This window comes from Balaenoptera borealis, assembly GCF_965194805.1.
Source record: "Balaenoptera borealis genome assembly, chromosome: 3".
NCBI lineage: Eukaryota > Metazoa > Chordata > Mammalia > Artiodactyla > Balaenopteridae > Balaenoptera > Balaenoptera borealis.
In genome coordinates this window covers 47,852,377-47,867,340 of record NC_138866.1, presented here as the reverse complement: position 1 = coordinate 47,867,340, position 14,964 = coordinate 47,852,377, and the positions used below count along the sequence as shown (strand labels likewise).

The 14,964-nt window shown below is 47.7% G+C and overlaps 1 protein-coding gene across 1 annotated transcript in view; it reads right to left on the bottom strand.

Annotated features, from left to right (window-relative positions):
* Positions 1-14,964, bottom strand: part of NID2 (nidogen 2) — an 80,633-nt gene that overhangs the window by 3,455 nt on the left and 62,214 nt on the right. Inside the window, 6 exon segments of the mRNA XM_082384800.1 lie at positions 372-543; positions 950-1,079; positions 3,294-3,463; positions 4,088-4,309; positions 7,771-8,001; positions 8,829-8,948. Coding sequence (XP_082240926.1) covers positions 372-543; positions 950-1,079; positions 3,294-3,463; positions 4,088-4,309; positions 7,771-8,001; positions 8,829-8,948 — 1,045 coding nt within the window.

The following is a 14,964-nucleotide window of genomic DNA, read 5'->3' as shown; positions in this document are numbered from 1 at the left end:
GAGACTGACTTCATTCCGGTTGAAGTGCTGTCTCAGGCTTGGCCTGATCATCTGATCCAAAGTAGCCCCCAGTCTCTCTCACATACTCTGAATTCTCTATGTATCACATCACAGGCTTAATAATTTCCTTGTTATTCATTAGTTTACTGTCTTATTTCTTCCTAGTAGAACATAAACTCCATGAAAGGACAGACCTTGTCTTTGCCTAAACAGTACCTGACACCTAGTAGATCCTCAGTGAATACTATTAACTTAATATATTTTGAACTTTCATGCCCATGTTCTGACCCTCCCCTACAACTGTACTTAGAGCCCAAGGGCTTCAAATGAGGATCTACAGGTAACAGGAGAATTAGGGAAGCCCGGCTGACCCTCGGATTGGATCCACAGCGATGGCGCGGGGGTTCACCAGGTCCGTGTGGAAGAGGGCCCTGCGCTCAGAGCCGTCCAGCCTGGCCCTCTCTATCTTATCCAGGCCGCTGTCTGTCCAGTACATCGTTCTACGAAAGTGGTCGATGGCAAGTCCTTCGGGGCTTATCAGACCTGGAATAAAACAAAGGCAGGGCTGGAGCGACTGCAGCTATGAAAGGTGAACCTGAAGCAGAGCTCTGCCTACTACGTTTGAATAGTTGGGGGAAAAAAAAGTCTTGAGAGTTTCTGAGTCAAAACAGACAGAGTCAATAGAGGAACAGATCCTGCGTTAGTTTTTCTACCACCTCTAGTACCCTCTAGCCTAACAAGACCTCCCAGCCTGATGGCACTAGGCATCCCCAGGGCTGGGGCCAGGCGGCATCAACTGTAGCCGCACCTTGAATTCTTACTGCAAGCCCTTTCTATTCAGAGTCCTATCAAGAAGGTAGAGGGGAAACTTTGGCATAAAAGAGGCAAATAACTTGGACTCGGTAGAATGAAATGGAATGGGAGTTGTCTTCTGGGTGAAGCTGCTGACCTGAGTTAATGATGGTCTCGGGCTCTGCTCCCGATTCCAGACGGGCGCGGCTAATTGTCCGTCCAGCAACGTCTGTCCAGTACACCATCCTCTCCCGGCAGTCGTAATCAATTCCCACGACTATGGAGCCCTTTGTGACCAAGACACAGAATTGGAAGAATTAGGATTCCTTGCATTTCCCCCGACTTCATGCTCGGCGGCCTCACTCACGCGTGGCTGCAGCAGACAACCCTGCATCGCGTGGTTTTATGGCAGCCGAGCACAGTGGTCAGATGTGTGGGTGATGGAGGCCAACTTCCCGGGGCAGAGCCAGGCTTGGCCACGTGCTAGCTGTGTGACTCCGGTACTGAACTTCTATATGCCTTTGTCTCCTCATTTGCCAAATGAAGATAACAATACCTACTTCACGTGGCTGCTATAAACATTAATACCGTAAGTGCTTATAAAGTATCCTAATCAGCACTTAATATACTGTAAGCTCTCAATAAGCACTATTACTATTGGTGGTAAAAACAGAAGTGATTTCATGAAAAGATTAGCCCCTTCAGTGATTAGAGGACAAATGCTAGTGTCAGCGAAGTAAGTCTTTAATATTTCACTGGACAAAAACTGACTCTTTCAAATGTTATCAGCACTTTTTCAAAAAGCCTTTCTAAAATTTGCCAATATATAACAAAATCTACCCTCCCCTCCCCTGTGAGTGAGATCTTTCTGCTATCTGAGGTGCAGTCACCCTTACCCCCACATCTCTGCCTCTTCCTCCAAGGCAATCATTTAGTTGTACTCTTGTGTAAAAGAAAGTTTACAACTTGATGGGTTAAGGAACTGGGGAATGGTGGTCACCTGACCTCTGGCTAGGGAGCTCTCCCCTCCTTCCTTATTGCTAAATAAATGATGCAGTCTTTTTTTAAATGCTGAGTCTGTGATATTCCTTTCCAAAACTCTGCACAGAAGTTGCTTCATTCAATTTCCAACCCAGAGTCCTGCTCTGAGAAGCCTGGCAGATGTGCAGAGCCAACATGCAGGGGCCACCCAGCTGTCCCTGAGGTCATGCAAGCTCCCTGCTTGACTAACAGCCTCCTGGGGCTGTCCTGAACTTATGCCTCTGGGAGAGGAGTCAGTACAAGAAACTACAAAGCAGGATTAGGCTCCTGTGGAAGAGTGGGCAGTTTATATGGGAGGATCTGAAGGTCAAGTACAGTTTTAAAATTTAAAGTCATCTGTCTCGGGCACGGGTGCACGGGCCTCCACTGACCCAGGGAATCATGGGATCCATTAACTCATGTAATGATTTCAAGGTTTCTTGGAGGAAAAAGTCCCGGTTTAAGTAAGTTTCCACAAGATGTGCTTAGAATCCATATTCCATTTCTCTTTCAGTTCCACCACCATTACCATCAACCACCCTGCCCTCATCAGAGGCAAGTTCAGAAATGCAGTGAAGCCACCTGACTTGGCTAGAATAAACAGTTAGCTTGAGGTGATGACAATTTTCTCTTTTAGAGAAACTTTACAAAACAGCAGCGAGTATTTGGAAACGCATACACAACTCACATCTTGGAAAAATAAAACCCACATTGTTTTCTGAACACTGGCTACTTCTAAACTTTTTTAGACCAGATAAGAGGTTGTTCATTAACAGAAGTAAATGTAAACATGGACGCTGTATTATTCTTTCTCATAGATGAGCAAGTACCTGGAGCGTTAAGTTTAGAAATGGAATTAGGCGATTTCCCATTGTAAGTGTCAGTGCCTTTCTGGTGAACTCCCTTCTCTTTTCTCCATTTTAGAGAAGAAATCCCTTCTCCAAAGTGGAGTGCCTTGACCATAGGGAGGCTGCTGGCTCCAGAAGCAGCCAGCATCCCCTGGGGAAAGCCCTGTCCATTCCCTTCCATGATCACACGCTCCCCAAAGTTTCATCTGTGACGGAGTCAGAGAAGATAAGAGGCTGGTCAACAGAACCAAATGGGAGGGCAGAGGGCTGCAACGATGAGGCCATCACTAGTTGGCTTCCAGGATCTCTGCAGAGATGTCTATGGCTTAAAGAGAATGCTGGGGACTTGGGTTTACCTTCTGTCATTTTCCCTTGGATCCCCACATGCTGCCTCAATACGCTGCCAACTCTGAAATTCCCTTACCACGTATCCGAAACCCCATGAACCAACTGGAGAAAGCGGCCTTGGTCAGTCAGACGTGACTCCCAGCCAGGAGAGCCCCCTCCTCTTCTGTGTGTCAGGCTCCCAAAGATGGCAGTCCAGAAACCCTCCAGGATCCCCCTCCACCTCAGACCTTGCCCAGATCTGGAAACCCGATGCAGACCCGCCCCCGGGGGAGAAATCCACTTTACATGCAGCGACAGCAGGGTCTTGGCTGTGTCCTTCTGAAGCCTGGTACCATTGAGGGGCAAGTGGCCGATCTGCTGGCCCTGGGCATAGAGCAGGAAGGTGCCCACGGGTGGAGGGCTCACGTCGGGCCGGGGCGTGGGCCGGGCTGTGGGCGGAGCAAGCGTGGGTATACCTGCCGTGGGGAAGAGGAGGGTGTCAGGAGCGGAGAGGGAAGGGAACAGGGTGGGTGGGGAGAGGGGAAGAGAAGTTACTTTCCCACATACCAGAGCCTCCAGAAACATCACAAGTTTTTACCCTGGACAGATGTGCTCCAGATGTTCCTTAAAAGAAAGTCTAATTTCTAGGGTTTTTTCCCAAAGATCAATTATGTAAATCACTGCCAATTACTGGGGAGGAAGACAACAAAACATTCCCCTCAGAACAAAGGAGAAAGTTTTCTTTTTCTTTTTTTTCTTTTTTTTTTTTTTAAGGGAAAAAATCCAGAGGCAGTGTTGTGTCAGCTTCTCTCTGGGGTCCCAGGGTGACACGTGTCCCCTTTCACCCTGGGCTCAGAGTAGGGAAGGGAGGAGGAACTGCATATTGAATTTAGTTCCATATGTTCTAATTACAGAAACTGTTAATGACAAAACCAAATGTTAAATCTGAATCGGGATCTGGGGCAGACCAGGTTATAAATCAACACGGCTTATCAGCGACTTCTTCTGTTGGACCTGTTCACCCCTCATTCCCCCCACCTTCACCCACAGCTGGCAACTTTCCTTCAGGGACACCTCAGATGCCGCCCCTGGGTGCTTACATGCAGGGGTGATGCCTGGCTGGGAGCGGGTGCCCGGCACCTCTCTGCCATCCTGGTCCACACACCAGCAGAAGTCACTCTTCCCATGGCACTGCAGGGGCATGAAGTAGCCCAGGTCATCGCACTGGGGCACGTACTGGTCGTCCCTTGGTGTGCCACCGTAGTGCTCCAGCAGGCTTTCCCTCCAGCGCTCACAGACGGTCCGGGGCCTCTGGGTGGGCTCTGAGCAGGTGGGGACAAAAGGCCTTTGATTGTGAACCAAGGACGGAATGTAGCACGTGGCTCAAGATCCCCACTCCTGGCCTCCTGGCCTTCTTCCTCCTCGTGTCCATTAACGACGCCTCAGCCAAGCCCCTGGATGCTGGCCCTGAGTAGCAAAGTGCTCTAAGTAGTTCTCCACAGGAATCAGGAGAAGGGGTCGTCCTGATGCTCCTGTCTCCCTAGGCCAGAAGGACTGTCATCAAGGCCGAGCCACATCAGGAAAGAACAAGAGGAGGTAACATCTGGGGTGCAAGGCTCGCTCAGCCTGGAAAGGGGCATCTAACAGTCCTTTGGGACTCAGGGCCTACATGATGCTTAAAGCCAATATTTATTCTTTCTTGTTTCAAACTCCAGGACCTGCGTCTGAGAGGGCTGTCTTGACACTGGCCAGTGTGTCTTAGAAAGTATTACCGAATGCCCTACTTACGTGGCCCTAAGTATCTATCCATTGGAAAACTATATTGAGTAAAAGTAAAACCTATTGTAATTAGTATGTGTGAGCGTAGGAGAGTTGGTGGCAAACAATTTGATACTGACTGTGAGACACTCCAGCTCCTTGAAGTCCTTTGGCCACCCTGCTCTGGGCTTATCTCAAAGCTGAACCTTCTTATGGAGGCTCCAGCTTCCCACCATGCTGCTCTGTCCCCTCCTTTCTCCAGCTTCCTTCCCCATCCTTGCCCCTGCCCCCCCACGCCCATACCCCCCCCTTCCTCACCACCATGCTTAAACTCCTCTTAGCTGCCCTTGCAGAGCAGTTTCTCTGCCTGCAATTTTTTTCCCAGACTGCTTCCACAGGGCTGCCAAGGCTCTGTCCCAAACACGGCAATTCTCTGAGAGGACTGCTTCAGGCAGTTTCACTTGTACAGCCTCCTAAGATAGGATTACCTAAAGGAACTTAAGTAGAAGGTACTTCTCCTTTATTAATTCCCGCAACTCATGCCTATGGTCTGTAGAATCATACAGCCAAGTACCTACTTATACCACCATGTGGATGTGTAACAGAGATCTTGGAGGAGAACAAAAACTGGGCTTTCCCCCATCAAAGCTGCTCTCCCCTAAACTTTTCCATGTCAGTAGACAGCACCTCCATCTTTCCATTGCTCAGGCCCGGTCATCCCTGACTCCCTTCTCTCACTCTCCACATCTGATATGTCAAAAAATGTCAGCAGTATATCTTCACATCTCACCACATCCACCCCTGTCATCTTATGCCAGGATTACTACGATAGCCTTCTTACTGGTTTCCCTGCTTCCATCATCTTTCCTGCCCCACCCACCTCACCCCTTCCCCCACCCCACTGTAAACTCAACTAGCAGCCAGAAAGAGTCCCTTTAAAAAAACTCATTTCATGTCACTCCTCTGGTCAAAACCTCCAATGGCTTCAAAGAACAGTTGGAAACATTACATTTGGGCTCCAGCACCTATACTTCCCTCTAGGAAAGGATGGTGAATAAAATCTTCAGAGCTCAAACCCAACGATCACAGCTCCGAGACTCACGACGTTTGGGGGAAACGGATGCCCTTCAGGCTGTCTCTATAGCTTATGACCCACAAGAAGCAAAGCTCTTTTTAAAACATCTTGGAGAAGGAGAGACTGACCTCCTCACCCAGATGTGTCTCAAACGACCCAGAGAAGGAAATGCCACTTCCTCAGACACTCACCATCCATCACCAGAGGTGGGATTCCCTGGAGAAGTTCCCAGCACTGCCCCAGATCCACATAACAAACTCAGAGGATCGATTCTCAGGGGACCACCCAACGAGGCCCATCTCTTTGTTTGGAATGCGACACACAGCACAGCTTCTGGGAAAGGGGCACCTCACGTCACCTACACGTGGGCATCCCAATCACTCCTTATTATTTCAAGCTACTTCTCGATCCAACCATGGATTTATTTCTATTTCTGGTTGGCAGGGTTTTAAATATTTTTAAATCTTGAGCACAGAGTGTTCTCTCTCCCTTCAAAGCTGACCCCGTTATGAAGATGAGACTGGTCAGAAATGGCAGCCGAAGCCAAACCAGCACCAAGAGAGAAGCTTGGCCATGGGAAAGAGTCTGCACAAAGGAACATGTTCTTCTTTTAGTAATTAACTTTTCATTCTCTTGGCTCCCTTCTGGATCACTGTTCTTAACACATGCCTGTCTTAATAAATTTCATAGAATTCTGAACCATTCCCTTAAGGCGCCTCCCAACCATCTGATTTCTTCAAACCCCAGCTGGAGTTAGAACCAAGACTTTTTAAAGACTAGGCATGAGTAAAACAGAATTTCTCTGTATTCTTTTTTTTTGGACCTGCAAAATATTTTCCTAAAAATAGGGACAGAGAGGAACTAGAAGTGTCACTGTGAAAGCAAGGGTATATATACATCTAGATCAAGCATTAACAATTTTTACTTATATGAATCTTAGAACCACTAATGTCCTGGCCATCACAATTCATATTATTGAAAGGATCAAAACTGGTAGTAATTCTCCAGTTCTTACTCTCATACATGAAAAGTCAAGACTAGTACTTATGGAACCCTTTTCAATAGTAAAAATGGATCTTTGAATAGCAAGCTCATGGATATGTATAGGAATTATTTTGGCTAAAATGATATCAAACCAATTCTATGTTCTTCATAATAAAGTTCTTCTGTATTAAAAGAAAAAGTTCTTTCCCATCTTTGAACAACTCAGCGAGGCATAGAAACCTGCCTTGGCAACCTGCGGTTGGCGTGAACTGAGCGCTTGGGAACCACGCCTCACACAGGTGGGGAGTGCTCAGATGGTAACAGGTTCATGCGCTGCATCTCAGATCACGCAGGCTAACAAAACAGGTTCCTGCATCTCTTCCAAAGGTGGCAGGAGCAAGAGCGATTCCCCGTCGACATGTGAGCCTGGCTAGAGAGAGCTGGGGTTACTTGCTTAGAGCAAACTAGCTGCATCCACCTACGCATGTCATACTTATTTTTCCCACTGATACTAAAACAGCCTTCAGACTGTTTCCTGCACTCCAGAAGTCAGAGTTAAATGATACAAAGTTCCATGCGAAGACAGTTTTCCTTTTGGACAAGAGGCTGGTCTGGCGAGGTTATCAAGCTCTAAGATCTCCCTAAGCTGCAGTAACACATTTGGGCAGTGACCTCAGCCTGACCTCCACACTCAGTCTCAATTTCTAGTCTTGTACTTGTCTAAGAGGCTGGAGTCCAACATGCATGTCATGCACGGGTCTCTGTGTCCCTGTAAGATGTACGTGCACATAGGTGTGTGCCCACCATTCAGGTGTTCCTAGGAGGAAGGAGGCTATGCAAGGATGACGATCAGCCCTGAGTCTGCGTGGTCTGGGCAGGGGTTACAATCTATCCCACAGTAAGCACCATTCTGCTGCTCTGCCCCAGGCCTGTGCTGGGACCAGGTGTCTTTCCTGACTGGCTTACCTTGTGGTCCGCAGCGAGGTGGGACGGAGCCGGGTGGGGTCCGGGTGCCAGGGACTTCCTGACCATCGGGGTCCACGCACCAGCAGAAGCCAGTGCTGCCGTGACACTGCAGCGGCAGGAAGTGGCCCTGCTCATCGCACTGCGGGATGTGGAGCTGGGCAACGGGATGAGTGCGCTGGGCCTGGGCATCGCGCTGCTGGCGCTCACAGGGTCTCAGTCCAGAGGTGGGGTCTTCCGGGACCAGAGCAGAGGAGATACAAAGGAGGAGTAAAAGGCATTGCAACCCATCCACTTTTACCAGCCAGCCTCAAAGTCTCCTGAGGGTTTCTTTTTTTCTATAACTGGAAGACAGGATAACATGGGAAAAATAGCAAGGCGCCGGAATTTTGGAGTCCTGGGTTCTTATTTTAGCTCTGCCACTATCTACCTAATTTCTCCCTAATTCCCGCAGTTTACCCTGTAAGTCCTGGCTGATTATACAGTGAAACAGCCCCTCCCCTCAGCCCTCAGGGTCCTATTGCCATTTGGGTAAAATGAAGAGCAACCCATGACTTCTGTTCAAACATTCCAAGAGACCCCAGAGAAGACAATTACAACTGTATTCATCCCCTGAGGTCCAGAGCTGGAGTCTGAGAAACTCCAGATCAAGGGCAGTTGCTAGACTGCACCGTGTTGGCCAGGTTCTACTAGAACAGTCACCATGGGGGCTAACTCCCCGCTCACTAGTGCATGTGTCTCCTGGTCAGTCAGCTCGATCTCAAGGCTTCATCTAAATTGCACTTATCAAGGCAAAGCAGATCAGCAAGAGAGTTAACCAGAACTGCTACTAGGTAGGACCATGGATGGGCCATACGTCGGGCCTCCCAGAATGCTAATAACCAGTGAACTATCAGTAAACTAGGCAGCCAGAAATAATGCAGGAAAAAATCCAGAGCCTGGAAAATCCACCAACTCAGGCCTCAGACCGGATAAGTCAAGAGTGGGCTGAGGTGCTGTAGAAAAACAGCATTGAAGGATCCGGGAGTTTTCTGTGCCTGATCTGGCCCCCCAGACCGTACCAGGTGTGCACTGAAATCCATCCCCATGATATCCAGGTTGGCAACGGCAGGAGAAGGAGCCAGGAGTATTGGAGCAGGTGGCCGAGGGGTGACATCTGTTTTCCGAGCATTCGTCAACATCTGCAGTGGTCAGGGAGGGAGGGCGGGAAGGAAGGAAGGAGCATGACCTTCACTGCACACAATCTGTGCCACCACATGGCTTTAGTGCGCGTGGATCAACCACGAGGGCTCCACTTCAGAAGACCTCGGGCATGAGCAGAAACACGTCGGCACCTTAAAGGCAAGCTTAACAGTCCAAAGTCGAGGGGCACGTTCAGTGTAGAAATCAAACATATACTTCACAGAGAAATATATCCTGGCATCTTTCATGTACAGTGAATTCCAGGAAGTTTTTACCTTTGAACTAACCTTTAGTCCGTAAACCATTCATTCCCTTCCATTGTATTCCATATAATAAATACACATAACAATAGTTTTTTTTTTTCCTTTCCTTATTGGCACCATCTCCCTATAGCACTGATTTACAGGTGCAAAGAACCCACTGAGGCTCCAAATACTTCTTCAACTAAGTTAGAAGCACATTCAGTCTTACATAGTCAGAGAGTCCTACTACCTAGAATGCCCAATTAATCAGAAATTTTCTTTACTTTCCACCTTTAGAAGAAATAGAAAAGTATAAGAAAAATATTATCAGAGATTTTGAAACAACACATAGAAAAGAACATCTAAATTTGTCTGGCTTATCAGTACAAACAATTCAGGGTCCTAACATTCTCTATATGGTACCATGAGGATTAATTCTCACATTTCTCAAAACTGCAACATCCTGAAACTTCAAACAAAGGCTGACTTATATTCCTTTTATTTACTGAAATCAGCACAGGCTGACAATAGCAAGACACCACCCCCGCTCCACCCTGCTGCCAAAAAATAAATAAAAGTCTGAAAATATCACTGTTGAAACCAGTGGCCAGTGGTTGAGATAAGCCATCTTCAGAGACAGGAAGTCTTCCTGAGTAAAAGAAGGATAAAGGGTGTAGATCTGATCAAGGCTCAACTGAAAATAAAACGGAGTAGTCACATCTGAGGTAACATCCAAGAAATGTTTTTAAAATGTGTGAACAGGGAAAAATGTGGGACCGGGTGATCGGTGTAAAACCTAGAGAACAGGAGTCCCAGAAGGAGAGAACTGCATCAATTCTGTACAGCTCGTGCAGAGACACATCGCACCCTGGAAGCCGGAGTCTTACAGCCCTGAATGTGACGTCAATCAGACGTGGCTCCTCGCCCAGCCTCCGGGACCCAGGTGAGGTCTCTTCTAGGGCGATCAGTGCCACCCTTGCTGTGACCGTGCTCGCACTGAGCCACCTTCGCATGACTGAGGGCCTTTCCCAGGTACCAGTAAGTAGATGTGCTGGTTACAGAGCACAGACGTTCTGTTCAGGGGAGAGGAGTCTCTGACATCGTAATTAGCAATGTAATTACTTAATCTGCTTATCGTCAGGCTCAGGGAGTTTACTGCACGTAAATTAGTTTACACTGAAGTCCAAAACCCCTGAATGCCCGACACGACCAAGTTTAATGCCACCCAGAGAGGCTCTGCCTAGATGAGCAGTGGGCCTGTCTAGTCACCTTCCGTTCACTGACAAAGGCTGGAAAGTGGTTATAAATTCATTTGCAAGGTTAGAAATCAAACCAGGTTTGCTGGTTAGCTCCTCAGTTAACCAAAAATAAACCAAATAAAAATAATTACAACAACAAAAAGCTTATCTCCAATCCAATCATCATGGATTCTATATTGTCATACTTAATTATCTTTGAGGTTGGCCCTCTGTCTCTTCAGAAGGACAACTGAAATGCCCAGTTGGGTGAAGCTGGTGCCCATCCAGATCCTTGGGACTGGAAGATGCTATAAAACCAAAGCTGTAAAACTTAACGTCCAGCCAAATGCAGGAAATTAAAGCTATTCATAATGCATATGCTAAAAGTACTTCTCATGGTAACAGGAACCCCAGGCAATGGCAGGAAGCAGGAATTCCTGAGATACAGGGCCTATTTCTAGAAACCACGGATCACTTGCTTGTGATTATTTTTGAACTAAGAGAAAGAGGACTCCCCAGGGGTACCGAGTTATGTTCTTAAAGCCTATGGCCTAGGAATTCTGACTGGACCCGAAAGAGCAGCCATCCTCCCACAGATACCAAAGTCACGGGGAGACGATAACTGATGAAGCACCAACAGGGAGAAAGTCTCTGAAGAGACTGAAAGCATCACGAGTGAGCAACACCTGTCCCCCAAAGCTGGAGAAGTTTAAGACTCCCTGAAGCACGGTCCCCAACACCTCTTTGGAGAACCTTGCACCGTGACAGGAAACTGGAGGCTCGCCAGCCAGCCCAGGGCCTGGGTGCAGAGCAGGTTACACCCCTCCTTAGGAGCGCCAACCCTGAGGAGTGTGCGGGGGAAGCCCGAGCTTTTGTGTAAAGGAGAAGTCTTCCCAATTTCACGGGCGGTCAGGTGTCGAGAGAAAGTACAGAGAGACTTTCAACCCCTTGGCAAGGGAGGAGCTTCCTGTTACACCACTGGGGACGGGGGTGGGGGGGCGCTGCTTAACCATCACTGTTGGGGTCTTCAAGGATTGGAAGAATACTGAGGTCAAGGCAGCGAGGTTCAAGGCAGAGCAGAGCCCCTTACCGGTCAGATAATGCAAGATGGCTTATTCTCAGTGTAATTCTCCATTCTGTCCTCTACCAAGCTGCTAAGAAAACCTGTTTGGAAACTGTATTAAAAATTCTCTATTTTGAGTTCATGCTTTGGTGCTTCAACATTCTTCTCCCTGCCTTACTTCTGAGCCCACACCCAAAACCAGCTGAAATCCCTTCAAAACAAACCCAACCCCTGGACTCTAGCTTCCCCCTCTCTACCTCCCCTGCTTTGCTTTTCAACCACCCAGTGAAATTTCCTGGCGGCCAACTCACCTCGACCCGCCTCCAGACCCCAACAAAGGCTTCGGCCCATGAGTTCCTGCTCCCCACCTACTCGGTCAAGAACCCTGCTGCTGGCTGTGCCCTTTGGATCCTGTGTGGTGTGCAGTGACCCGCTCTCTGGGACCTGAGTATAATCAGCTTCTTCTCTGCTTCCGCTGTGACCACGCCAACTTTACTATACCTTACCCAGCATCTACATGCTTCCAATAGGAACCACGAGAGAGGACAGTGTAAGTACCTCTCCTCACGGCCCTTCTCTGGGTAACGGGCCATCTGTAACCCAGTACTCACACGTGAGGAAAGGTCCCAGTTCAAAACACTCTGCTTTTCCACCCGGCAGGATCATCAAGATCTGCAGGGACAAACATGCCTGAGAAATATCCAGCTCACACCAATGCAGGGCTGAAATCAATCCCCACTGAGGGGAGCTGGAAAGATTTCATTCAGTTGCACAAAAGTAATTCCTCTTAGTGACTCAGACTAGGTCGAGAACCCAAAGCCAAGTGCGGCCTCCCCGGGGAACCTGGTTTTTAACAAACTGGCTAGAGAAAAACCCACACACCCTTTTAATGCTAGTTTGATGGAGTGAAAACAAATGTGTGTTTCAAGTGTGCACACTTTCCACAAAATAGAGCCTTCATCTCTATTTTTCTCTATCGCTATGGTCACTGGGACACACGCACACTGTGACATGCCTTTAAAAATGCACACACACACACATTTACATACTTATCCTGCAAGCCTCCTTCATGATTAGCCCAGCCTGATTTATGCACAGCATAGGTCTTTAGGAAAATGACTATTCATTCTCTACTACCCCACAGTCTGGAAGCTTGGACGGCAACCACAGGGTAACTGACTATGGCAGGCAGCCTCTCAGATGGTCCCCCAAGATCCCTTCCTCCTGATATTCAGTGTCTTATGTAATCCCCTTCCTTTGAGTAACTTGCTTCCAACCAAGACACTAAAGCAGTATTGAAGGGATGTCATTTTTGTGATCACTGCCAACCTGCTGGCAGACCTCCTGCTGCTGGCTTTGATGAAGGAAGCTACTTTGTAGGAGAGGTCCTCGTGGCAAGAAGCTAAAGCTCACCTCCAGGCAACAGCCAGCGGGGACCCGAGGCTCTCAGTCCGATAGTCCTTGGGGAACTGAATCCTGCCAATAACCACGTGAGGCTCTTTCCCCACCTGGGCCTTCAGACGAGGCCCCAGGTCTGACAGAGACCCCCTAACTAGACCATACTGAGAATAATAATGTGTACTGTTTTAAGCTGCTATGTTTTGGGGGAATTGGTTATGCTGCAGTAGATCACTAATACACTGGGGAAGCAATGGATGGGCTTGGCCTATTTTTAAGTTTGTGGGTTCCAGAGAGAATCTCAAAAATAGAGAACCAGAGATAAAACAGGGACAACTGAAAATGGCAGAAATCAGCAAGAAGACAATAATAACAAAGAATGACAGCCCTATAAAACTCCCAGCATGGAAAAGTAGCTAATATCAGGATCCTAATATGACCCCAAAATGTAACCCAAGTCCTACAGGACAAGCAGAAGTTAAAAGAAGGGAGAGAGAATGATTCTAGAAGGGGTTAGGACAAGAAGCTCACGTACATTAACATTCTGATTTTAACACTCATCACATCTCAGCTGCAATAATTTCAACTTCTTTGTTTTAAACCAAAGACCTAAGGAATGAAATACTTTCAAAACACCATCTCTGCTGACCTGAGCAGCCGGATGTTTAAATACGAAATTCTACTGACAAGATTTTTTCCTCTGTGCGTTCTCGTTTCTGAGAGCCAGTAGTGTGTTAAATCGAACTGAATGATGAGTCCCACGAGGTGGAAAGAGCAGTATTTCCACTGCGGGGGCTTAGCAGAAACATGAGAAGTTTATGTGTGTCACCTGACACCCCTCCCTCCAGACCTAGAGGGTACCTCTGTCTGTACAGAGTATCTACTACACATGGAGCTCTCTGGCCGGTCAAGTGGGACAAGCATCTGTGACTTACAAATCTACCTCATCCTAACTTGAAAAGCACCTGAGCTCTGTCTAAACCTGGGGGTGTTTTTAGGGAGAAGAAAAAAAACCTCAGGGTTGAACTGAGCCATAGCTTTAGGTCATTTCAATATAAACTGTGTTTTCAAAAGTAAACCATACAGCTGAGCTTCTGTACAGCAGAAGTGGAAACATTAAAGAGCCAGGTTCAGACAATCCCGAAAAACCCCACATCTGGAAAGGAGTAGAGGGGCTTTGCTGCCCTGACATGTCTGTTCTGTCAATAACGCATGGCTTCAGGCTGCTGGTCCACTCAGCCTGTCCTGCTGAAACCAAAGGGAAAAGGGAGGAGGAGGAGAATCAAACATCTAGCGAGGAGGGCAGGGCCAAGCTATTCGATCAGTTAACAAGCTCCCAGGGGGCTTCCCTGGTGGCGCAGTGGTTAAGAATCCGCCTGCCAATGCAGGGGACAGGGGTTCAAGCCCTGGTCCAGGAAGATCCCACGTGCCACAGAGCAACTAAGCCCGCAAGCCACAACTACTGAGCCTGTGCTCTAGAGTCCACAAGCCACAACTACTGAACCCACATGCCACAACTACTGAAGCCTGTGCGCCTAGAGCCTGTGCTCCACAACAAGAGAAGCCACCGCAATGAGAAGCCTGTGCACCACAACAAAGAGTAGCCCCCGCTCGCCACAACTAGAGAAAGCCCGCGCACAGCAACGAAGACCCAACGCAGCCAAAAATAAATAAATTAAATATATAAATTAAAAAAAAAAAAAAGAAGCTCTCAGGAGTTACAAGGCTGTTCTTAGCAAATCAGCTCAGTGGGCCCAGGTATACGGGGGCAGAGGCAAGAAGCAATTTGATGAGAGAGGGAAAGCCTGCATTTTAGGTTTATATTCCTAAAACCAACCCTTTTCCCACCATCCTCTCATTCCCAGTGTCTCATTTAACCATTATTTGTGTGCATTACTGACAGATGTTTTGAAGATCTTTAGTGATTACGTAGATTTACTGAATGATCTCTATATTAAGGTATTACTAATCCCAGTTTCATGAACATTTATAATCAGTGTTATGCCTAGTTTTTCAGTAACAACCTCATACAGTTCTAAGTTAAATTTGAACAGTTAGTCCTGCTTTCTGGTTT